The 27,610-nt window shown below is 30.5% G+C and overlaps 1 protein-coding gene across 1 annotated transcript; it reads left to right on the top strand.

Annotated features, from left to right (window-relative positions):
• Osi5 (Osiris 5) lies at nt 1–26,200 on the top strand. Its single transcript, XM_088224257.1, has 3 exons — nt 1–719; nt 9,189–9,304; nt 25,884–26,200. The coding sequence occupies exons 1-3, from the start codon at nt 266–268 to the stop codon at nt 26,094–26,096; spliced, it is 783 nt and encodes a 260-aa protein (XP_088080383.1). The 5' UTR covers nt 1–265; the 3' UTR covers nt 26,097–26,200.
• Nucleotides 26,201–27,610: the final 1,410 nt, after the last annotated feature.

The raw sequence follows: 27,610 nt of genomic DNA on the forward strand, positions 1-27,610 counted from the left end.
GTTCGTCTCCGAATCAAGATGAAAGTAAAAACAGAGTAACAAGAAGGAAATGGAACATTTTTATTTTCGACGCTGGGTTAATGGACCGTAGTTATTCCGCCTACTTTTATTTGTTTTGGTTTGTTTTTTATCGTGATTTAGCGACTCGTCTATTTACTCCGCTATATAAACCGAATGCCGACAGAACCCGTGGTCCAGTTCGTGATAACTTTTCAAGGTGACTGCAGCTCCCTTCGACAGACCAAAGTGATAATAAACATTGACGATGTACTCGCGTGGTGTAGTTCTGCTGCTTTTCGCTCTGTCGGTCCAGCTGTTCCGGGACATTACCGCGGAAGAAGCCAGGAAACTCAACACCTTGGAGAATGAAGTCAGTGATAGTTTGAGCTTCGGGAGCTGCGACGAGGCCGACACGTCCATCTCCTGCCAGAGCATCAGGATAGCCAGGAACGTCCTGCAACAGCTCATCAAGGCAAAAAAAAACAACGGGATCGGAGACTTGAAGATCGTGGATGGAGTCGAGCTTGTAAAGACGCAGAACTTGGCTGATGGGGGAAGGCAGATGGGAGAAGAAGATGGAACCGTTCTGGGGAATGCTCTGAGGTTCCTGCAAAGCCACGAATTCCGCGTGAGGCTTCCCGATCTCCTGGGAAAGGACAAAATGAAGGATGTGATTTCTCAAACTCTCTCTACGGTTGATGAGCAGTCCAAGCTTGTTGGTGAGTTCGTGTTGTTTTAAAGCATATTCAACCTTTTCGAGTGATTATTTGAAAGTGGTTTTGGTGATCGTGAAGTAATATAAGTAAAAGCTTTGTGATATTGAGTGTTCTTTACGACATCGAGGTGATTTTCACAAAAATGGCGCTTTATAAATTATCCAAATATTATTTTTATTATTATTGTACGTATAAATCGCACCTTTAGAACGAAAACGACTGAACTAAAAAATCAACTTTTTGGGAAATTGCAAAAGAAGAACGTAAATTGTGACACTTTTTTTTCTATTTTTTTTTCAATTTTATTTTTTAATATATATGTATATAACAAAACGGAATATCTTAATTCATACATTTTAAAGAAATTAAAATAATAAAATGAAGTTAGGTAGATATAAAAAATAGCGCATAATTATACATAATATTAAGAGAATAAAATGTTAAAAAAGTAAGAGAATCTTGTAACTTAAAACTCCCTCAGAGACGTGAAAAATATCAATGTCCAAAGTTATATTGTTTGAAATAGAGATAGCCCTTCCAACAGGCATAACCATTGGCAGGTTGGTTCTTCGTATTCTTTCGTCGATTGTTTCGTGTTTTTCGAAGTAAGCACCAAATTTTGAGTTTTAGATTGTACCAAAGGCTTTCAGCTATGAATCTATAAAAAAAAAGCGTAATGAAAATAAACTGTCATACGTTTCAACGAGACATTCATTTAATGAGTCTTTAATAGATTAAAAATAGAGAAACAAAACCACTTCGATAAATACGATTATGGCATATTTTTATTAGGTTACTAAACACATGTTTTCATTTATTCACGAAATGACATGAACGTAAATAAGTCACTTAGATTATCGGTCAGTCGGAACAAAATAATCACAAAGCTAAATTGGTCGTTTAAACATTAAAAAAAATAAAGTAAACATTGCATTGAATCGAAATAAAATTGACTCAACCGGCTTTTGGCTAATATATGTTTATATGCGTTGCGTCCTTCACACAACACTAATTGCGTCGCTTCTGTACTGACACGTTATTTAAATTTTCTGAGTAACAAAGAGACCGATGTAACGGCTTTGTCCTATTCGCACCCGAATGTTGCGTTTTATGAATGCAAAAAGATGGATAATGTTCATTGAAGTCGTTTTATGATCTTTACCCTTTCTTAGCCTTTTTTGAGTTAAGTCGTTTTCGTCCTAAAGGTGTGATATTTCAAAATGACTACATAGACTAGCGTTTTATTTTTATTTTTAAGAGTCAATGTTTTTTTAATTATTTCATATAATCATCGGTCCATAGATTGTTTCTATTTAATTGTCTAGAACAGGGTTGTTCAAAGCAGACAAGATGACGGGCCAATCTCAATAACAAAATAAATTGGAGAGCCGCAGAAACAAACACTCATGTCATTGTTATATTATATATTTTTTACAGTTTTTAATATTTTTTTCTCACAATTCTGTCAATATCAAAATTTATATATGTTGTTGCCGGACGCAGTGCGTGTTTAAGTGACTTATCTGACTACGAAGAGCTATATTTAGATTTTAAAAAAAATATTTTTACACTAAATAAATTATGGTTTTCACGGAAGATCCAAAACACGTCGCGGGCCTTACAATTATAAGCCGCGGGCGGTGTTTTGGAAAGCCCTGGTCTAAAAAATGACGTTTTACTGATTTCAACTGCTTAGGAAGAAATGTATTAACCGAGGAGCTTTTATTGATATTTTTATCAAAATCATTACTATGGAGTTTATAAAAAAGAACGAGAAGCATCAAAATTATGAAATTTAAATAGATACAAAAATAAATGTCAATCCACCCTAAGTTTACCGTGCCGTTCAGATAAATATGATATAAGTGAAATAGGCTATTTTCTCTCGGATATCACGCAGCTGATTCGTTTATTTGGAAATTCTTGTAATATTAAACAGACTTCAGGACCTGCACTTGCGACATGTATGTCAAGCAAATAAAATAAAAAAAAATAAATATAAAGCCAGACCGTAAACAATATTCACAAATATAAGATACTTTTACAAATTACAACAGGGATAAAGAATACCTCAAATAGCTTCTGACCTGTAATTGGCTGGTTTAAGTGGAAATCAAATGGAAATCCATTATTTTGTCTACAAACATTTGGACAAATTCAAATTTTGTAAGATACTTTTGTTTTTTGTTGTGATATACATTAAATCAAAAAATATTTTACTAACTAGACTATAAAAAAACAAACTTTTATAAGGCAAACGTAAGAACATTAATTACATAATTGTTTAGTAATTAAGTCAATAAATACCGTTGAATATTACAGTATTGATATAAATCCGGGTAAAAATTCGACTACCCTGGCAATACTTACAAAATGTCCACATATATTTGACAATCTGACAGGTGGTAAAATAATCAATTTCTTGAATAATATTACTTCAGAATTCGCTTCTTACTCATGAAATGTGGTCTTACCGTATTCTCTTTTAATTCTAGCAGTATTTTGACACTTGAAAACGACACAACTCGGCATAGTTGAATTTAAATCGGCAATTGCGTACTAAGCGACGCCTACAAGGTATTTAATGGCCAAAACATAAAATTACTCATTTAGACTATTCTAATTCTATGCTTATAAGCATGATTTATAAGTCATTTTTAACAAATATGTCAATCGCTATGTTTGTATTTATGGCGGCAGAATTGAAATTCAAGAGTGGGTTGTGGTTTCGTGGTAAGGTTCAAGCCCCGCTCCACAACGTGGTTCTCGTTTACTATCACAGTTATTTACGACTTAAAGAAAATGGCTCCGTTATTCGATTATTTGAATAAATCATAAGAATGCAAACATACATATTTTTTAGTAAAAAGAATTCGGAGTAGCACCAAAACATCCCCGGTGCACTTTTGTGAGTGGTAGTAAAATGATCTTCTTCTTCAGCCTTCTGGTTTCCACTGCTGGATATGAGCCTCTTCCATATTCTTCCATTTTTCTCGGTCGGTTGCTACTTGCAGCCAATTTTTACCCCCAACAGCATATTTGTCGTCGGACCATCATTTTTGAGATCTTCCGACGCCTCGCTTATCCTCTCAAGGTCTTAAAACTTTAGGAGTCCATCTTGTGTTGTCTTGTCTCGCAACATGTCCTGCCCATTGCCACTTCAGTCCTGCTGCGCGGATTATAATATCCGTTATTCTGGTTCTGTTCTTATTTTTTTATTTTATCTCTTAGGCTTAAAACAAGCATGGATCTTTCCATGAATCGCTGTATAAATTTGAGTTTATCTACATTTCTTTGTGTGAGGGCTATGGTCTCTACTGCATATCTAGTCACTGGCAGTAAACATGATTCATAAGTTTTCGTTTTTTCGACGAATCGGTATCTTTTTATTTTCAAGTATATGCCTAAATTTTCCAAAAGCTGCTCAACTAATTCCTATTTATCTTGGCAGTTCCGCCGTTTTGTTTTCTTGGTCCATATACCTTATGTCCAAGATATATATATGTACTTGTCGACCAGACAGACGTTGTCCTGCTGTTGTTTTGCTTGCTGTAAGTTAAAAAAATATTTTTTTTTGATAAATAGGTACCTAGGTACTTGTTTACGGTTGAATTCCAAAACATAAAATAAATATTTTTTCAAATACGTTCGAACGTCAAACTCCAGTCTTCTCACCAACCAAGGGGCGTACTTATGTGTAAATACAATTTTTGAAATGTATTTAATTTAATATAATATTTTAGTTTTATCAAAAATCCAGTAAAAAGAAATAAATGGGTAGAAATTATGAGGAATTTAAGGAAAAAATCTGATTGAGATCCCCAAAAACAAATGCTGTTTGTAAACATTCAAAATTCGATTTTATACACAAAAAACAACATCTTTTTTTTTTGTAAATGCATTTTCCTCGAATGCAACCCTGGTAGATCGTTGAATAAAACATTTATGCTCCTAACTTCTTTTTTACATATTTGATTGAAGATTTAAATATCTACGAACACGCATGACGCAAAGATCTATATTTCTCTGAAAACGGCACGTAAATCGGTTAAGCCGTTTAGGAGGAGTTCAGTGACATCACACGTACAGAGGAATTATAATATAAAGATATATATACATATTCATCTACCATTCCGAGGCTTGTAATGTAAATGTTAATGAAATGATAATGATTGATAATATGATATGACTTTAAAGAATGTTATGTTTCAATAAACTTTGATGTTTAATTTTAGTGTTTACTTATAGCCTGTTTAAAAAAAAAAAAATAATTTGCTACGCCTCTATTAAGAGGCTTGTCAGCAGATGAGAAAGAGAATATATGGGAGGAGGGTATGAAAAATACACTACAACACCCAGATCAATTGAGTAAAAAAATATTTCTTGAATTTTTTTCTTGCAACTGGCGGGAATCGAACCCCCGATACCAGTGTCACAGTTAGTCGTCTTAGCAACTGCGTCCCGGTGCCTGTCTTCAATTAATAAGTTTTAATTGAAAAAGTTAACTATCGCAAAACTTACCTACTTTAAGTCAAGGATTCCATAATAAAATTTATATTTCTTGATATAAAAAGCTATGAAAAGTCGATGGTTAAATATGTTATGAATCATATTGTTCTCAGGGTTAAAATAAAATGAGGTTTATATCTTAATCGATAGAGATAATTATTTAGTAGAATAAAAACGGTTAAAGGATTTTTATCACCTCAGAGTTTTATCTATAGTCCTTAAAATATAGCTTGAATAGAATGACAGCTGTGAAACTAATTTCATTAGTGATGGGAAATTACTGATCACTGATCAAATCGATTTTTATCAGTTATTTCATGCAATCATGAAACTCTGTCTCCAAAAGTTGATATAAAAAACGCAGAAACAAGCCTATTATAAAGTGTTTAACATAATTATTTACCAAAAACATGTATTTTTTTTATGAACAACATCAAATGAATGATTTTTTTATTCGATTAATTTACATTGATCAATTTGTCCCATCTTTAACGTTTTTGCAATATGATGTAACCTTGTAAGAACGTCGTTAATAATGAGGTTTATTTATTTATTTTTTTAGTTTTAAAGCTGATTTTATATTTTAATATTGATTTATGTGTCAAGCATTGTATTAAAAAAACAAATTAACACCCCAGATACGAATGATTTTTCGTGTGTCAATATAAATAACTCATTTGACGTAACTACAAAGTTATGTCGTCACTTTTTCTGACAAATGTCATTCGAATCAAGCTATATTTTAAGGACTATAAGCACAAACACAAACTTACATAAAACAAATAAATAATTTATCAACATACACGAGATTTAATAAATTCTTAGTGATGGTTATCTAAATTTCTGGGTAAAAGTATATAAAGCTTCTTGTCAAATTTTGAATTTTGTTTTTAAAACAATTATTTACCAAAATCACCTTGACGAATCTTTTTGTATTCATGTCCTGACTTGTTAGAAACAAAACCTTACGGTGAGACTTACAGATGAGTTGAAAATTTAAATAATTTACAACTAAAATTATCAACATAAGTTAACAGGTAGAAAAAGTGTTCATTTATTTATTTAACATTTTTAAGGATAGGTTAACGTTGTTTTGCGCAGGTTCAATTTACGCCGTTAATTAATTAAATCCCAGGATCTGCCGACCCCAGACGACAGTAGGCGCCGTTATTCTAATAGCTGACACACTTTTACACGTTGTTTTATTCCATTACCGAGTACGCGAGCAACCTATTGTGTGTGTGAAATTGTTTCTTAGTTAGTTTTTGTTTTGTTTTTAAGAAGAAAAAAAAAATTCGATAAATTTTTTATTTTATTATTATTAAAATTAAAAGAATATTCAAATAATTGTAGTTTATGCTATGATTCTGCAAGAAAGGAAGCAACAATCAAAGCACATGAAATTGGATGCTTTTTTCAAAAAAAGTGTTAGAATTCAATTTAGTACCGACAAACTGGTGAGTTAGTATTTATTATAAAAAAACATTATTTATTTATTTTGTATATTTGTAATTTATTTTGAATATAAATAGAATATGGATTACATAAACATGTTAGATTGTTCTTAGAATTTTAACACGGAACCTAACCTTAAGTTTATCTTCCATTATATTTGTGTTCATTTTACGCCGGTGTATCTCGGAACGGAACCCCAGCGTAAAACAACGTTTACCTGTACACAGAATTAGTACTTTGGCAAACTTAATGTTAAAAAAATATATTTTATTAAAATAAAAAACAATCAGCTCAAAAGAAGAATTAGTCAAAAAGTTACAGCTGTTTTTGAATGAGAAAATTTATCTTCTTTAGCTTGCACACATAAACTTAATGAAAGTTTATTTTGTCATACACTACTTGACTTCACTCTTCAAGGACAAGGATTTATTTTGTTTTACAAATTATTATTTTTACTGTTTTTTTTATCTAAAAATAACCTGAGTCAAGGAAAAATAAATACGAAAAAATCTCGAAGTCTTTCAGGGAGAAAAGCAGTTTGACCGTAAATGGTGACGCTCGTCTTAACAGGGGGCGTGTATTTATTCCTGGTAGCAATATTAATACTTGTAGCCAATATTTTTAATCAAAACCTTGTGTGGCTATAATGTAACTTGAGTCTTCATAGGACACAAAACTTGATAAGTTAAATGACGTAGTTGTATATTTTGCTATCTTTAAATGAAAATTTTCAAAGCAAAATTAGGAAAGTGAAATTCAAATAAATATGCAGGGTTTTAATACAGTTTTTTGAATTCTTTATACGCCAAGAATGAATGTGATGCCAATACAACAATAAATCTCTTTAACTGAATAAGAAAAAACACGAGTATATAACTTATAACATGGAAGACAGATATGCTGATCTGTGGCCGGTGTTTGTGTGTAAGAGATAACAGCATCCATATAGCATGATAGAAAAATATGTACTATGAATGAGACAAGTACATGCATCAGCTGGGTCTGTTTTTCGTATTTGTTCAATTCAGTTGGTTATTGGCAGCACGCGGGAGCGCGCACTAGTTAAATAACGGGCGTTATTATGAATGACAATTAATTTTCCTATTACTGGCCAAAATTATCTTATTATTTTTCTTGATTATTATGGAGAAAAAAAATCAAAGAGTATCTGTGTTTTTTCTTCAAATATCAGAACTTCAGAATATTCCGTCTATTGCTTAATGTAACACAATATAACAACACTGTCTCCAAATGATTTTTTGTAGCACAGCCTTTTAAGAATTAAGCAGTTTGTTTTCTTTTTAAAATCAATGAATAAAATAAAGTATGTTTTTCACTTTTTTGGACCTCGCTAAACATAATAACTTTCCGCAAATAATTACAAATTGTATTCAACTTAGGATAAATAAACTTAACACTAAACTTAAACTTAACTTGAATTGAGTTGTGGTCCTGTAGCATGTATCGTTGACTCACAGATCAAAGGTCTGAGGTCGCACCCCGCTCTACGACAATATGATTCTCATTTTCTAATAGTGAGTTATTTACAACTCTTTGAAAATGGTCCTGAGAATGAAATATTTGTGAAAATCAAAAGAGCACAAATATTTCTTTTGTCTTTTAAGAAAAAAAAATAGTAAAGTTAAAACCGTACACATCTAATGTTTTTTTTTCAGAAAAAAATATTAAAATATATTTCAATAGACGTGCAGAAAAGATTTGAGAATATTTTATTTAATGATAGTTTTAAGTGCTTATCAAGATTCATCAACTTAAAACTTTTAAATAAAATACTATTATTTTGTACATTAAAGAATAAAACAATACGCGCAATACTAGAAACAAGCACTATCTTAAATATCGTAGGAGCAGTGTTTGAGACAAATGGAAGGGAAGGAATGGGTGGGGAGGAATGAGAGGGGAGGAGTGAGGGGGGAGGAATAGAAAATTATGACATTTAAGAAAAATGCATTTTTTAATTTGCCCAATCTACTTAAAATAATTCAATTAGTATACACGGTTCAAATGCCTTTTCATTACATATGAAGATTCAATTTCAATTCGATTTTTACAATTCAGTTTATAGTGATCTAAAAATATACAAAACATGTACGTACTTAAAAAACACCCAAATAAAACAGTTTTTACAGCCCGTGTGACGAGTGATATATAATGTTATTTTTTCGAATTTTTATTTAAACTATTGTGTTATTATATATAATATTCTCTCTTACCAGCACTTTTAATGCTTGGGAATATTTCGTACAAATAAAATATGTAATATGTAAAGTTTAAAAACCTTGTATTTTGTCATAAATAAATAAGATTTAATATCATAAAAATTGTGCGTTTCAATTTTTTTTAAAGTGTTTTGTTTGAATTATTCAAGAGATTTGAACTAAGAAGAATTAAACTATTTCACTAAAATAAATTATATTCGTATCACCGACTTTGTGACTTTTTTATTTTTGTTTATCGATGACGTTTACATTGTTTTTTTTTTCGCAGAAACTGGAAGGAAGAAGGGAGGCAAGGGAGGCGGGGGAGTACTGCTAATGGGTCTGATGATGGCAAAGACTCTCGCCGCTATTGGATTTGGCGGACTTGGTCTGCTAACCATGAAGGTAAGCTTAACATAATCGTTACTAGATTTTAAAGTCAAGGAAAAACGAGAAAAATAACACAATCAAGTCAAAATAATCTAAATGTATTTATAAAACTATTATTTTTCATCTCATGTCCCTATCCTCACCAGATTGTGCATAGGTCACTGCATTGAAATCTGCAACAAATGTAAGACATATTGGTTTTCTGACATTATATGAATAAAAGGTCTTTTTATTTTGTTATTTTATTTTTGTACAACAACAGGCCAGGAGGCCCAATTGTAGTGGTAAATTACATCACATACCACCCAGGCTTGAAAAAAATCACATTTTAATTTTTGTGCTCTCACCGGGAATCGAGCCCGGAACCTTCCGTGCGTGAGTCAAGCGTCTTGACCACCACACCACAGAGGCCGCCGCTTCAAGTGCCAGTCGCGGAACAATAAAATATTGCATTAATAAATTTGTTCGCCAATATTTCATGTCGACCTTACCAGATATTTAACCTGAAATCAAAAATAGATATAGGTGCAAACCACAACGGGGCGGGCTTATCGCCATTCGGTTTGAGGATTTTCACCTGAGAGTAGCAATCCTTGTCCAGTCAAAAGCCTTGTCCAGGATACGGGTTATTTTTCACACACAGAACCGTGTTTTTAATCCGCCCGGATACCGAGATAATTGTTTTTAGAAAACCTTAACTTTTGTAGACAAAATACTGGATCTTACCCTCAAGAGAGGATTTAAAGATATCGATAAGAACCTTTTCGGTAAAGAAGTATGAAGGTCTAGGCATTTAAAAAACTTACAAATTGTCATAAAATGGTTTAGGTGATCACATCATTTAATTAATAATTTTCCACTTTTCAATGTTTGAACGTTTTTAAATGTTTTTGATTTTTCCCTTAAAGATTTTTGTAAATTAAAAAAAATAATAAATTTTATATTTCTAAAATATTTTTTTTATTTTTTTTATTTTTTTATTTATTTATTTATTTACAATTTTAAAAAACCCGTTAGGGTTACATTAGAAATTTAATATTGTCTAGTCATTTTATGTCTCGTCTAGTCTAGTTAGTTCAGTCATCATGTGCTTTTTCAGATTGATTTTAAATTTGTCTCCATTAAAAGTTTTCAAGTAGTAAGGTAGGTCGTTGTAGTGTTTAAGTCCATTATGTAGTATTTTCGACTGTCCTGTGTTTGTCTTTGCTTTTTCAATATGATAGTGTTTTTGTTGTCTGGTGTTATATTTATGTATGTCAGCATTTTTGACTAATATTATGTCGTCGTCTTGTATTTTTCTCAGTGTTATTTTGTGCACAATTTTTAAGGTCTCAATTTTAGTCAAGTAGTTTATGTCAAACTGGTGTGTTTTTTTGTACAGTTCAGTCGTAGAGGTCAGGTAGGGTAGGTTGTATGTTAGTTTAAGAATTTTATTTTGTTGTCTTTGTATTCTTGTTATGTCTGTCTTGTTACCAGTTCCCCAGAAGGCGATCATGTAACTCAATTTACTTTTGACATAGGCTTCGTACATCATAATTTTTTCCTTTCTTGATATAAAATCTTTAATTTTGTAGAAGAGGCTATGTAGTGATGCCATTACTTTAGTGAGTCTGTCTATGTGTTTTGTCCATTTTAATTGTCTGTCCATTGTGAGTCCTAGGTAAGTCACATGTTCTAGTTCTTTAAGAGTTTCGTTGTTTATTTTTATGTTCATGTTATGGTTCTTCTTTTGTGTTTCGAAATGTGTAGTTTTTCATTTTATTTATATTTTTTTACTTTTATTTTATTTTTTTATTTCATTTTATTTTTGCACCACAACAGGCCAAGAGACCTAATAACAGTGGTGAATTACATCACAGAACATCCAGGAGAAAAATCACATTTAATTCTTGATTTTTGCATTCGGATTAGCAATTCTTTTATTCCTTTTTTTTGCCTTGTATACAAAAGCAAACACTTAACATCCTGTAGTCTCACTAAGGTAACATGTGCTAAGAACACTTAACAATTACATATATTGCTACAGAGATAAAGAACATTTAATAGAAAGTAATATGGAAGTCAAGACATTTTAAGGGCTTAGTACCTGTCACTGAATAGTTAATAATTCACCATTCTGTACATGTTTGAACATCTACATAACTTTATTTAAAATTGTTATTTACCTCTGTTGTAATACATTAATATTTATAACTTCCGGGGGTTGAATCCAGTTCTTGTCTGCAAAAATTTGAATTTACTCAAAATATTGTAGTTTTAACAATTTATTTAGTAACATGTAATTTGCATATTAAATTTAATAAACATAAAGAATTTTTTACAATTTCAAAACAGTAATACACACGTTTGAAAACACTTAACAAAATAATTATAATTATTCTTTTTTTTATTTATTGTTTTTACATTAGAATATTTCACAGTCCCTGGACTGGCATCTAAAGCGTACAGCTGATTGTCTTGCCTTCGTGTGACAAAAATGATCAAAATACGTTGCGATTGGTGTACCAATGCAGTTCCCTATGCATTACTCGGTGCGGAAAAGGAATGATAATGATGATGATTTTTAATTGTTCTATAAATGCCTTTCATCCAAAGTCATCCAAAGGGTGACTAATGCATTTATTGCAAATAGGTTTTAGAATCAGGATGTGGTCCCGTGGCTAGTGTTGCGGTCTCACGGATCAGAGGTCCGAGGTTCAAACCCCACTCTACCGCAACATGATTCCGATTTTCAAATTGTGACTTATTTAAAACTTGTTGAAAATGGCCTCAAAATTTAAACATTTTGGTTAATTATAAGAAAAAAAATGTTTTTTATAATAAAAACATACCGTGTGAAAAAACTCCATCAAGTCACTGTTTGGAAATCTGAGGTTAGGAAATAAACAGGTGACAATCACAGTCTCTTTTCATCTTATTTAAATTTAACCCTTTATAGGAAAAGGCTGAAATTGGTAAATATATCAATCAGTCGTTTTAAGGGTGATATTTCTAGTACCGATTATATAAATTTAACTATATTACTTTAATACGTTGTCCAGAACGGTCGTTGGTTAATTTAATGTCCCAACCGCGTGAAGTTGGCTCGGTTACCTTGATATCCATGCGTTTATGCCGTTGTCAAAACGGTTGTAAAAAAATGTAATTGCTGATATTTATACCTTTATTTTTAATTCTTTAAATTCTATATTAATATTTTGTAAAGAATATCTCAGAATTTTCATTTTGCAAAATTATTTTCAAACATGACTTTGAACAATCATTGGTCAATATATTGACCGATAGAAAATTTAGTCTTTCAGAAAAACAAAAAAATATCATTAACTTTTTAATCCAATTTATTTTTATTTTATTTTATTTATTTTCTTTTTTTCAGGAAACATACAGTACAGTTACAAAGTTCAATATTTTACACAATTAGACTTAATTCTAATGGACCAGTGAAGTTTCCATATTAAAAAGCAATAATATGTAAGGTTAATTATGAAAGCATAAAAAAGAGAAGGAAATTTATTTTATGTAGGCAATAAGAATTTTTTTTTATTGAATGAAAAAATACTATCCATAATTATATACAATATTCCCAAGGAGTTTAAAAAAAAAACTCATTTAGGGACATACAGATAACAATATTTATTTAAAGACGTTTTTATATTTTAAACTATAATATTATTTACAAAAGCAGAAAAATTAAAATGATGATATACTACAAATTAAAAGGGGTATGAAAAATACTTAAAAATAACAAAATAAAGATAATACTAGGATGGAAATAAATTCAAAATGATGTATACATTATGCAATCTGGGAAAGAAAAATTAAAAAATATAAAAAGTTTATGTATGTATATAAAAATATATAAAAATTACATGTATGTATATATACAAACTGAACTAGTACAAAATATAAAAAGTTTTTTTTTTAAATTAACAAAATATGCGCACACCCAATGCAGGTTAAAAAAAATTATCAAAAACGTATTAAAATTACGTATACAAGCTAAAAATAAAATAAAAAAATAAATATAAAAAAAGTATAAAGAAACACAAATAACATTTCAATAGTAAGATATAACAATTTTAAAATATAGCATTTGAAATTTAAATTCTAAAATAATTTATTTGCTCAAGGGTGTGTGTCTTGCTTGGTGAATATTCGATTACATCTCTTCCTTTTAACACTATGAGTACCGGCCGAATACACACAAAATTTACCCTGAGCACGGCCCATTTTTGTGCAATTTAATGCTTTGTGAAGGGTTTTTTGAAGTGTCATAATTATGAAAATATTTACTTGAATCAATTGAAACTTCTCATATTTATTGAAAACAATTTAATAAGTATTTTTTGTATGATAGTTTGCCAACATTGGCTTTAATGGAGAGCCACATTGCAATGTTCGCACATATACAGGGTCTCACTCCTTTTTTGTCCTTTTCATCCCGGAGCCGTGTAAACACGTGAATATAATAACCACAAGCGTTTTGTCCCGGTCCCGTGTTTTCACGTGGTTTACCAGCAGCAAAAAAGTAATAATAAAAGTCACTTTATATCAATAAAATGCACTTTTATGTCTGTATTCTAAAACAATACTCACTTACAGATTCAAAAAATAATCTAACTCAAATGAAAAACAAAACCCCTACAATACATCACAAACAAATAATATAATCACCAGATTCTCAACACAAAGACAACATAAACAAATACTAACTAATACCACTTTCGGAAAAAGGGATTTTGAGTATTATTCAATTAAAATCTATAACCTACATTCACTATCTATTAAAACAATTAGTAACGAGAAAATGTTAAAAAAGGCTTTAAAAAATGGATAGTCGAGCTGGGAAGAAGTAATATAGATTGTCTCATTCGCCCAAACCAATATTAAATCAACCGCTCCACAAATGTATAGCTTATGGTTAGGTTTTTGTTATTTTCATTGTGCGTTTTGTAATACAAATAATAAAGATGTACACATATACCTTGTTTTTAAAACTGCGAAAATTTTGTAAATTATCTCCGTTTATTAAGTTAGTTTTCTTTGTTTATTTTCTAATGTAAAAACATTTCAATAAAGTATATTCTTAAGTGTTATCAGCACGGGTACCCAGTGAGGACACAATTTTTTTATTATTAATTATAGTTTGTAAGAGAAAAATATGAATAAATGAATTAAAATAAAATAAAATCACGTGTTTACACGGCTCCGGGATACAAAGTGTTTAATAAATGTTTTTCTCAGAATACTCGATATTTTATTATTTTAGGAGATTCCAGTGAACAAAATATTTTAATCAAAATTATATAATGTCTCTTAAAATCTGTCATATTTTTTCATATGAAAGAAGGTTTACTTGCAGTTGACAAAAAAACTCGTGGGAATGTTTATAGCAGTTGTCGAGATATTCATTAATTCAGTGCAATTTGCAACAATAGTTGCGTCACAGGAACGGGCGGGTAAAATAAAAAATATCGATATAAGAATGATGATTATTGTTGTTATTTACATCAAATATATCATCCTTTATATTAAAATTGCGAGTTTGAAAAATATTAAAAGTTTAGCTGCTTAAAAAATAATTCAACGCGAAAATAACGATTCAATATTGAGCTTAACCGTAGGCGTGAATATCATTTTACGAGAGTAAAAGCAAGATTAATTTTTATTCATATTTTGTAAAACGAGATCTTTACTCCCACTGCTTATATCTTACAGCTCAAAGCTTACATCTGAAATGTGTCAATGTTACATTATTACTTATTTACTTCAGAATTTTTCAGAAGCCTGAAATGAGTTGTCACAAACAAATACAGAATAACAAAATTTATCACGCATTTGGGGAATAATAAATAATTAAATGGTGATTATTTTTAGATTATCGAATAAGTGAGAGCAAAATAACATCATTATTTTATAGAATTGCGAATACTTAAGTTAAATTTCAATCAAAATCTTACCTCGGTTACAATGGTTACAGCTCTTTCATTTCACAAAAGTCAACAGATGGGACAGTTGAGAAAATGAGGATGTTTAAACATAAGCAAAATGGTAAATGTTACACAGTGTGTAAGCTGGTCACCATAACCAGCCAATGACAGATCATAAGCCCTGTAAATTATTAGACTTGTATATTTATTGGTTACCTACTGTATTGTATAGGACTCGTCGCACATTATTCATTCTATGTGTATCAGTTAAATTTAAAAAATAAAATGCTTTTTTTTTCAGAATACGGTTTTGAAATTTAACATACTTAAAAAAAAAAAAACAATTTATATCATTTCGTCATTTGAATTTTAACAAAAAGGTTTCTAACTTTTTACTAAGCTCTTTATTGTACCATTTTTAATACAATTTACAAGTTTTAAGCAAATATATTATTTTCATACTTACGCACCCATACACACGCACCCTCTCCCTCTTTCATTCTCACACGCACATGTATCTTCTCCCTCATTCATTCACGCATACACACATTCACATACACATGTATACAAACGTCACACAAATACAATTACTAAACTTCTTTTCTTATATATTATGTGTCATTATATTTACAGTGGATTTTTTTAATTGGCTCTGGTATTGTTAAGATTTTTCTAATTATTTTGTTTATGTAATAGCTGTAAAAAACCCAATTAAAATGAAATAAAATAAAATAAATAAATAAATATTCCCTTCTCAAAAATGTTTTCGATCTCTGTTGCAACTAATTTGGATCTAAATAACTCCTTAGGAAGGAAATTCAGCCTGTATGCATGCATTTGGACATACTCAAAACATTGTTGAACTCAATTTTGGTTTAGTGCCGGTGTTTGTTGAATTCCAGAAGAAACAATGGCTGTCCTATTCCAAAATTAAGCACGTGTGCAATGTGTATTGAAAATAATAGTTAAATGGAGTTATTGTAGCAGTATAAGCCCTGTAAATGCCTAGACTTCCATATTCCCATCTCAAACATATATTCCCTTTTGGTTGCAATAAATCAAGTATCGAACTATCGCTCAAGGGTTCTTGGTTTAATAATATATTTTATGTTGAAGAAACAATTGAAGAAATTTTCAATAAAGCCTCTATCTTACAAACTTTTAAAGAAAAAACAATTGAAGTGCAAAATTCAAGTAACTCTAGATTTTCTAATAATTTAATTTTGCACAGATGTAAAACAACAGCAGCGTTAAACCATTATACGTACATAGGTAAAAAAAACTTTAATAAACTTCCGGAAAACTTAAAATCTATAAAAAATTATCAAACTTTTAAAACTAAAATAAAAAACGTTTAAGACTCACCCCTTCCTAGACTCCATACCAAAGAATGTTTATTTTTTTTTTTTTAAATTTTAATATTTATTTACTTTGTTTATAAAAAAAAAAAAAAAAATTGAAACAAACTCCCTCTCTAAACACAAGTATCTACTTTATTAGAGAGGTAGAAACGTTATATATAAGATGTTCTGTATATTTACCTATTTTGTATTTCAAAAATGTATTTTTTAAAAAAAAAATATTCAATAAAAAAATTTAAAAAAATGTTATTTAGTTAAAAACTAATATATAAAACCGTTTTAATGGAGATTTCTTAGTTTGCTTTTGGTATCCAAATTTAATGACTTCTTTTTTTGTGATTGTATCCATTCTCTAATTAAAATAAACTTTATTGCTGCTTTGTCAAGTACAACATTGTGGAAGAATATAACTGTTTGTATTATGCCTCGTTAAGTTTTAAAAATAAATGGTAGTTTCGGTGGATTTTTTACGCCATTCCTAATGACAATACTCATTCATGGTTTGGAAAACTCCACCCGCTTTAAAATGAGACTAGCCAATAAACTCTTAAATGCGAAAACTTAAGAAGCCAGTCCTAACGGTTATTTCATTATTTTTTAATTAATAAAGAAATACTTGTTTTCGCATTATTTAAATTTGTTGCCGCAGAGAGAGAAAACATTTTTGAGAAGGAAATACGGGAGTCTAGGCATTTACTGGGCTTATGACCTGTCATTGGCTGGATTAAAAAGAGCGTAATAAGTATATGAACAACTCCTTAGGAAGAAAATCCAGCCAGTCTGCAAGCATTTGGACATACTCAAAACACTGTTGAATTTATTGTTTTAACTATTTGGACCATTTGGTTTGATGTAAATATATTTTTTTATATTTTATTCATAGTGAAATAGCTTTTCTAAATATTTTTTCATACTTCGGTAATATTGACAAACTATAAATTCTGATTTCTTGAAGAATACGGAAATATCACGATTTTAAATTGTTAAGGGTTTATGAAATGCTATCGAGTAAAAATCTAATTTTTTAATTTTAAATCCCGCTGAAAACAGTTCATCGCATCGGTCACGCCCCTTATACGTCACGATTCAATTGAATTTAGACCTTTGATTGTGATCGCTTAAATTTAAACTAAATATCGTCACGAATCTTGACGTCACAATTATCAAAGCCAAACATGTCGCGTTTTTGTGGACACATATTTTTGAACAATTTGATTTTAAAAGTTATGAACGAAAACATTTCTTCACAATATTCATATTGATTTTGAAAATACAATTATCTTTTTTCAAATTCATTTCACTTTTTTTTATCGGTATTCGTAGTACGTGATATTCCCCTCATGTTTAAGGGCATTTTTACAATGTGTTTACGGAACGTTAAATAAAAATTAATGATTTGTAATACCTAAAATATTATATATTTTCAAAAAAATATATAATTTATATTTAGAGGGGATTTTTCCGGATCTTCTTCTTTTGAGTTTAAAAACGGCAGAATTTATAAAAGCTCGCGTCACATCACTTTAACGTCACATGTCATGTGCGATTGAAACAAACATTGGGTACGAGTATGGCAAGGTAAAGTAACACCTACGTGCCGTTTATCCCCTTAGGCGTAAAATATTACGTTTTAAAGTAATGAGGAATTCCACTGTTTTCTATTTTTTTTTCTATATGCGTACAATTTAACTAGGCAATTTTTTTTTTTTTGTGCGTTTTTTACAAAAATATGATTTTTTTAAAGTTACATTTATCAAATACCGCGCCAAATGACTGTAATCAGTGTGTCACTTTTCAGTAGTGACGTCATAAAACGGTTGGCGTTCTTACTTATTTAGTTGATCGTAATTTGCTCATTTCTATGATATGGTTGTTTTTACGAACGGTAGATCTGGCAACGACGTTGAAATGTCAAAACTTTTCAATCACAAATTATATTCTTTTTTTTTTATATGGTCAAAACTTTCCTTACAAGGTGCGGGGGCTTTAAAACGGAAACCGGAAATACTACACGTAGATGGAGTAAGTAAGGAGTGACGTCATTATTTACGATTTAAAAATTAATACTATTTTCAACATTTTTTATTTATTTTTGCAAAAAAATTTAATATCACGTGTACACAAAAACAAATTGAAAATTTAATTCCGGGTTGGGCTGAAATTCTTAATTATAAATATGCATATGTTAAACTTTTGCTTAGTTAAGTAAATACTTTTGTTTGTTTATAATCTGGACAATGCAAGCTTTGAGAGTTAGTGAAAGGACATAAATATTAGGAATATTTAGGTTTTTTTCACATTTTTTCTAAGTTACCACAGTGACGTAATCCTCTTAAAGAACATAATTTTACGCTTTGAATGGCATATTTTACTAAAATGTCATTTTGAAAGTTAGTGACTTTTGCCTGAACGGCGACGATAAAATAAAATTCTTATATTTACAGAAATTCAGGCCTGAAAGTGTTACACCGTTTTAATAAAAAGTTTTTTTACCATCGTGTTGAATTTATTTTAGGACGTGAGGGTAGGACTCATTTTAATTTATTTTTAATTTTAATTTAAATGACTCCCACCTTAAGTTTCCGTATGTAGGGGCATTTTTGGACATTATTCAGTTGTAAAAAGCTTTAAAGTGTGGTTTAACGGGTCAGTTAACATGAACTAAAGTTATTTGGTTTCTAAAGTATCAGGAAAACAAAATAACTCGAGAAATGCTATCATTATTAACATGTTTTATTTACGGTATAAATGTTGCTTTTTTCATTGGTTTTTTTTCCCGGCTTACCGTCTTTTACTGAACACAGTTATACAAAATAATATATCATCTACATTAGTACATTGTGATGGCAAAATTAAAATATATTTTTATTCTTAGAGGTGGGGGTCAGAGCTATTCAAGCTCCTGACGTCACTGTGACCTGTGAAGATCTATTATGACGGGTCCCCGTAAATAGTTCTTGCCCCTTTAGCCCAGGTTTTTAAAGAGCCTGGCTACTACTGTGTGGAAGGAGAAAGTTAAAATTTTGCTAAATCTCGTGTTTTCACGTGGTTTGCCAGCTGTCTAAAAAAGTGCATTTTATTGACATCTAGTGACTTTGATAGTACTATTTTGCTACTAGTAAACTACGTAAAAACACGGGACCGGGACACAAAGCGTGGTTATAATTATAATTACGTGTTTACATGGTTCCGGGATACAAATAACAAAAAAGGAGTGAGATCCTGTATATGTGCGAACATTGCAATGTAGCTCTCCATAAAGGGCAATGTTGGCAAAACTATCATACAAAAATGATTTTTTAAATTGTTTCAAATAAATATGAAAAGTTTTAGTTGATTTAATTCAGTATTTGATAATTATGGCACTTTTAAGAAACCCTTCACAAAGCATGAGATTTCACAAAAATGCGCCGGGAACAGGGTAAATTCTATGGGTATTCGGCCGGTACCCAAAGTGTTAATAGGGTATTTTCACAAGTCGAGAACAACTTAAAAAATAAATTATGTGTTTTGAGCGATTTTTTACGATTCTAATGAGTTAACTACTAATGTATTCAAAACAAGTTTTCGTTTATAATTTTCGAGTTTGAAAATAAGCACATACTAAGCGGCCCGCAGTTGGCATCATGTTATTTTGACGTCATGCGTTATGACCGTCGACTGCGCTTCTAATGAAAATTGCGTACAAGTTTGACGCTAAAACGTTATGAGTGCCGTTTGTCCCACAGAGCGCTAAACATCTCGTTTTCGGGTCATTCAAAATATGCACATTTTAAACCGTTTTAAAATTTTAATCTGACGTCGAACAAAAAAAAATACTAACACAGTTACCTTTGTAACTTTTTGCTCAAAATAATAAAAAAAATTGAAGTTCCCCTATTGTCTTTGGACTGGCATCTGAAGCTTAAGCCTAATCACCTTATATTGATGTGACAGATGGTCAAAATTTGGTGAGCCAAATTCATAACCCTTTTAAGCCATCGGCTCCGATGATGATGTTGATTGTTGAATATTTTATAACACGTAAAAATCCTAAATAAGTAAATCGAGTAGAGATAAGTCCGCCGCGCAGAAAATGCCGAACACTCCTCTAGTGGAACGGAAGGCCTGTTGACTTCTGCCAACAGGCCGGCTTCTCCTGAAGAGTTTTAAGTGGTTTCCTCTCCACATGCTGAGAAGTTCCTGATTAGCCCACATTAGTATATCCCTCCTGATCCCAAAAGTTTAGATAAATTTATAGAAATTTAATTGCAGAAAAATCCTCTTTTGAAACATAAACCTTGTATATTATAAACAAGGTAAAAAATAAAGCCACTCCGATATAAAAAAAATACACAAAAGTCCGCTGCGGTATGTAGTGGTTGGCGCGTTCGCCTACCGTTGAGGTCCTGAGTTCGATTTCTATGAGGGTAAGCGTAAAATATTGATTTTGAAATTTGTTCAAACTAAAATGTTTCATTGTTTCTGGACCGGCCCCTGAAACGTACAACTAATCACCTTACCTTTATAAAACAGATTTTCTAAATACGCCGCATTTGGTTTACAAATACAGTGCCTTATGCTCCACTGGGTGCGGATAGGAGAATAATAGTAATGAAATCTCCACAATGTTTTTATGTCCGCTATTTACTTTTTTTACCCACCTCTCAATACAAATGTAACTCCAAGTAATGGTTAGCGACCTCTATGCAAAAGTATTAAAAGTAAAAGAAGAAAATAAGATGTCTTTTTTTTATAACTTATGGTGTTTTCAAAAGATGGCGCTTTTAAAGTTTATGAATTCTTTCGATGATTATAAATTTGAAATTGGAAAAAACTGTAAGAAAAAATATTACTCTTCATAAATTACGTACATTCACATTTGTTTTAATTAATATTGTTTCTAATTTTATTTATTGGTTCAGAGATTGCTCAATACATAATTACAACTAAAAGTATTTTCTTATAAATAATTAAATATGATTAAATTTAATATCAGCCATGTGGTCAAATAGTTAGCGCGTTAGGCAACTGTGCATGAGGTCGTTTTTGTGATTCTCGACAAGATTGACATTAAATATTCATTATATGGAAATATTTTTTTAGTCCCTAAACTACAATAAATTCAATAAAAATACGTTCCTAGAAACCCCGACTTGTTTGGCCTTGGTTGTTGTGATGCCAAGACTCGTGAAATCGTTCTACACAAATTTCATGGCATGAACAAATAAACATGAATCCTGACGTATTAGGGGCGTGGCCAATGGAATCACTGCTTTTGCGGGAATTCAAAATTAAAAATTTAAATAATTAGCATTGTTTTTTTTACTGACAGTATTTCACACACCTTTAAAAATGTAAAAAAGTGATATTTCCCTATTAGAGATATTGAATCGTAGGGTCTTCAAATAATTAGTAATTGTTTTAACATACAAATATCATAAAAAATAAACATAAAACTGATTTCGTCATTTCCCGACTATAGTTAGTAGTTTTAAGATGTTTTTTCATTTACTTTTTTAAAATAAATAAATATTCAAGTTCTTACCATTTACACAAATATTTTGTTTGGTCCATTTTCTATTAGTTGTACATAACTCACTACAAGAAAAATGTGAATCAAATTGGGGTAGAGTAGGGTTCGAACCGCGGACCTTTGATCCGTGAGTCCGAGACACTAGCCGCATGACGACAAACCGATTCTTCTTTCTTTAATATATATATTTTTGTAATTACTTAATAAGTAAAAGTTCCTGTAGCCAACATTAAAGAACTGTGACATGTAAGTTATATTTATTTATAGCTTAACATCGAACCAAAAACCCCCTAAAAACAAATTTACTCATTGAATTTAGGCTTTTTATTTTATGGTGTATTTCATTAAACATTTATTTTAATGAATTCGTAAGGTTAAACATAACAATAGGCGTTTTTATGTGAATTTTAACTCATTTAAATATAAACATCTTACAACAGTAATGAAGAACATTTTAGAGAAGGTAATATAGAAGTCTAGACATCTACATGGCTTATTACCTGTCATTAGCTGGTTTAAGTGGCCGCTTTACACACTGTGTAACATTCATTATTCTGCCCATATTTAAACATCTGTATTTCTTCAATTCTTTCATGTATTGATCTTTATTTGTGATGTTAAAAAGCTTGAACCTTTATTTATGCGGGTGAGATTCATATAATTGAATTATTTGAATTAATTACCACCTGGTTAATTAAAATCATTAACATATTACAACAGAGAAATAAAACATTTTAGAAAAGGGAATATTGAAGTCTTAGCATATACATGGCTTAGTGCCTATCATTGGCTCGTTTAAGTGGCCACTTAAACCCCGTGTTACTTTCACAGCTCTGCCTATATTCAACAGATGGAAGAATTAAAGGAATAGAGTGGTTTAAATGTAGGCAGAGGTGAATGTGGCCACTAAAACCAGCCAATGACAGGTCATAAGCCCTGTACATGCCTAGATTTATATACTCTCTTCTCTAAAACGTTCTCTATTTCTTTCGTACTATGGTAATATTCACAGCTCCCTGGGGGGTTGAATACATTCCTTGTCTACAAAAATTTGGACAAACTCAAAACATTGTTCATTCAAATAAGTTTCGGTTTCGGTTTTAGCCGAAACTAAAGCAGAATATAGTTTCGGCTAAAAATCTTGATTCGGTCGGTCTCTCTAGAAAGTAGTTTTAAAAAAAATGTTTTTCAAACTTTGTTTTTAAAGTTCGAATGAAACTTGACCCGATTTTTTCAAGTTAAAAATATTTGGTAACGGAATTTTTTTTTATATTTATGTATGTGATCTGTCCTAAATACTTGTTTCGTTTTAGTATGTCAGATAAAAAGTGATTGATTTACATAAAATGTTGTATTGAAGAGTTGCAAACTGAAAAGGAACGTCTAGAGAATGTAAAAATGGATTTGCTACCTACATATTATAAACATTATACATACGTTTATACGCCTCGAAGCGCAGCGGTGTAGTCTTTAGCGCGTTTGGCTATCGGCTTGGTAGCTTGTATAGGCCCCTAGCATGCCCAAAAGGATTTTTTTTTTATTTATTAACGGTTCTATGAACTTTTTTCATAATTACAATAAAACCAAAAAAATATAACATAAAATAGCATTATATTAAAAAAAGAACAAAAAAATCGACAAAAGTATGTGATGGTAAACAGTATTTATGTATGAAAAAATTATATAAATATTAACCTAAGTAAATGAAAGGTAAATAAAAGAAAATCGAAGTTTTAAAGAAGAGGAAGATAAGAAAAAAAAAGAGAAAATAAGAAAAAAACAAAGTGCTTTGAAAGGAAAGTTAAAAAATTTACTTCATGGTTTATATAAATATTGACACTAAACAATAATAATTATAGTAATAAAAATACGTATATCGTTTTATTCCACTTTTATTTATATTTTTTAATTTTTTTTTATCAGTTACCGGGTTTCGTCGTGACGTACATCGTCAGACTGGTCAGTGTCGGTCACTGGTAAAAAAATATTGAAAAAAAAATAAAAAAATAAAAGTAGAATAAAACTGTTTACGTATTTTTATTATTATAATTTAAATGCAGTTCCACCAAGAAATGTCAGTAGAAAAACTCAATAAATAAACAATAATAAGTAAAAAAAAAATGATTATGCACACAAGAGTAAAAAGTTAAAACAAAAGTCAAGAACTTATCATTATTTGCATTTTTTATTGTTAGTTCTTTTTTAATAAAATAAATCTATGTTGTCACTGTGTTGATTTGCAAGTCGCGGCATGCAAATAATTGGTGAATTCAATGAATTATTAGTACAATGATGATGACTGCAAAACTAAATATTAAGTTTTTTTTTTCCATGTGGAATACGAAAATTTATTAAAGTTAACAGTTCGGGCAATCTATTTTATTATTAAATAATGTATAAATAAACAAGACGTCATTTATTGTCCTGCTGCTTGACAGTAATGGTAAATTTAAATCAGTCATCAGGGATTTATAATTAATTTCTGACACAGGTAGACCATATTTAAATTGAATGTATCTTAAAAACTTTCTTTGTGCTCGTTCAAGATCATATGAGTTGCAGTAATTAAACTGCAGATGCATACTCTAGTTGGGGTCTTACAATAGAGCAAAATAATAAATCAATCAGTGAAGCACTCCCTCCATATTCCGGAAACCATTTCGAAAACCGTGGACCTTCATATCGGTTTTCCTTACTCAAAAAAAAAATGTTTTTTGTCAATAAACAACTGACTCTTTAAAAATTTCAATTTCTTATACCGCGGTTTTAATTGAAATTGACTTTACAACTTGCACTACGAGTTTGTCAAATTATAAAAAGGCTTTACAAATACAGTAGTGAAAATTTAATTTTGTAACCGTATTAAATAAATCAATTAATAATCTAAAAGTAATCTTAATGCTGTCGAAATGCGATCTCTCAGGCGAATGTGTGGTAAAACCATGTACGATAGATGCTGAGATCCGTAAGTTATGTAAAGCTGAGATAAAAATCATCGACAAAATCAAGAAAGGATCTCTTCGTTGATTTTGACATGTCAAACGAATGGACAGCGCAAGAACGGCTAAAAATGTTTACAATGCAAATGTTGATGGATGCATAAATAGAGGAAGACCGAGAAAGACATGACATGACCAAATTCAACAAATACTTGAAGATGGATATGTTAAAAGTCGGAATAATCGGCACGCGTGCATGAAAAGATGTATTTTTTTATTATTTATTTATTTACAAACATAAGTTTACTGTACGTAATTTGAGACATAAGTCCCAACTCCATGGGACTAAAAGTCATGTGTTGAGATGAGACGAGCAATTAGTTGACACAGACACATGAGTATATCACCACAAATATAGTATTAGAAACATAAAAAATATTTTTAAAAAAATCAATATGGTAAACAGTAAACTTAAACATTTGGAAAATCATCAAGGAGTTTCCCACTCAAATCCCTCCCACCATGGAAAATTGGGTCCTTAACTACTTTCTTGAAAAAAAAATTGTCCTTAAGAGTTTAATACGCTCTTCTAAAATATTGAACAGTCTCGGTGCGATAAATGAGAGATATGATCAGAGCTAAATTCATACGGGTTTTGGGCATGACATTTTGGGTATGAATGTATAGGAAGCGAGATCTGTATACAAAGATAGAGTGATGTGGCGTTCTATCATATCTGCCTGCCTACAGGGGGAATCGGCGAGATAGATTATTTGTTTTTTTGATTTTTTTGTTCGAGTAAATAATCAAATTTTATCTTGTAATTAATAACCATATTTTTATTGACAGGCTCTCATGGTGTCAGCCCTCGCTTTGATGCTGTCAGCCATAATCGGAGTCAAGAAGCTAGCATCTTCAGGCGGCCATGATGAAGGCGGCCACCAGGTCCACTACGTCTCTGCCCATGGAGACCACCATAGGAGAAGGAGATCCATGGGGGCTGATGATGACCTTCCTCCACTACCATATAGGGGATGGGGAGAATACGTGATTTCCCAGTGACCTACCAAATGTATTGTAAGATAACTAATTTATTACCATCAATTATTTATTGTTTTAACTTATGTACCGTTTTTCTTATTTATTAAATATTTTTATTTGGAAAACGTTTTTTTATTTAATTTTCAAAATTAAATGTACGTTTATGTACTTAAAATATCCATAAAATCGGATCTCTAATATTCCGGCATCCAATGACATGTTTTTGAGAAAAAAGTTTATCGGGACGTTAACATTCATTTTTTTTTTAAATATTGATGTGTTTATTAAACTTTTAAAAAATTAAACGTAATTAAACAGTTTTGAAATGAATATAATTAACGGAATAACACATAAATCATCGTGATGTAGAACAACGACGGATGTGCAAAAAATACAACATTGAATTTTTTATGTTTGATCTTGAAAAGGTTTTATAAATTTTATTTATTCCAGATTGAAAAAAAAAAGTTTGAATATTTCTAATCCAGGTACCAAAGGGTTTAGTTTTGAACTTATCAAGTTGTGATAAAGTGTCAATTTTTTTTTAAAGTGCTCATGTAAACTTAAGCACGCTTAAAAGACTGTGGTAAATAATCTATTATATATATATTGTTTAATTTGGACTGTTTTGACTACAAAACTTTAAAAATCTGTTTTTTTTAACCTGTTTATTAAAATTATTGTATAAAATTAGCAGAGAAGAGATTATTACAATGTTACCGCGTATTTATTTTCGATAGATACCTACGTCCTAATTTCCACTCAAAATATTAATAATAATTATTTTTTAAAAATGAAACGACATTGTGTTTGCAGATTATAATTAATGGAGATTAGTGTGCGTGTTTTCTTTCAGCATTCAACTGTTTTTGCTCTGATAACCTACATTTATGTTTTATTTGTAATTTTAAAAACAGGGTTGAACAAAACACAATTATTAATAGAAAAAATCTTTATAACAATTTTTATCTAAAAAAATATGTCAATTGAAGCTTAGCTGATGAAAGTGATGCACAACGGAGTTAAAGTCTCAACACTGACGTATGGTAGTGAAACCCATGCTTAAATAATTTAAGGGGCATGTTAAATATATCAAAAGATGAAAAGAATAGCATTATTAATAGTGCAAGAACGATATAAGAAAGAGTGTTGTGCATAGTTAGTGCTACAGACCGGCAGATGGAATAAATACTTATTTCTTGTCACGGAAAAGGGGACATTAAGATTGATTTTGGAGAGTAGGATAAAAGAGTCTACTTTATTATTTGATAGTTTATATAAATAGTATAATTCAGATATAGTACGTCTATTTTCAAGGGATCAAAGTACTTTTTTTTAAAACATATTAGCTGTTAGTGCAAAGCGTTTTATTGTTTTTATAATCTAGGTATTTTAAAAAATTCCGTTAATTTTTTTTTTCTTTGCATGTTTGTTTTGTATTTGTGGGCTCCACACAACAAATTCAAACTCCAAGTTACTGCGTACAAAAATGCTGTATAAAATTTCAATGTATTTGGTTTTTTAAAGGGTTTGGA

This window comes from Micrasema longulum, unplaced genomic scaffold (genome assembly GCF_059751315.1).
Source record: "Micrasema longulum isolate JH-2025_06_02 unplaced genomic scaffold, ASM5975131v1 h1tg000274l, whole genome shotgun sequence".
Lineage (NCBI taxonomy): Eukaryota > Metazoa > Arthropoda > Insecta > Trichoptera > Brachycentridae > Micrasema > Micrasema longulum.

What these genes read in the sequence shown, in the direction of transcription:
- Osi5 (XM_088224257.1), top strand. Translation starts at nt 266, where the DNA reads ATGTACTCGCGTGGTGTAGTTCTGCTGCTTTTCGCTCTGTCGGTCCAG. An exon ending in TGAGCAGTCCAAGCTTGTTG is followed by an intron (nt 720 to 9,188) that starts GTGAGTTCGTGT and finishes TTTTTTTCGCAG; the next exon opens with AAACTGGAAGGAAGAAGGGA. An exon ending in TTGGTCTGCTAACCATGAAG is followed by an intron (nt 9,305 to 25,883) that starts GTAAGCTTAACA and finishes TTTTATTGACAG; the next exon opens with GCTCTCATGGTGTCAGCCCT.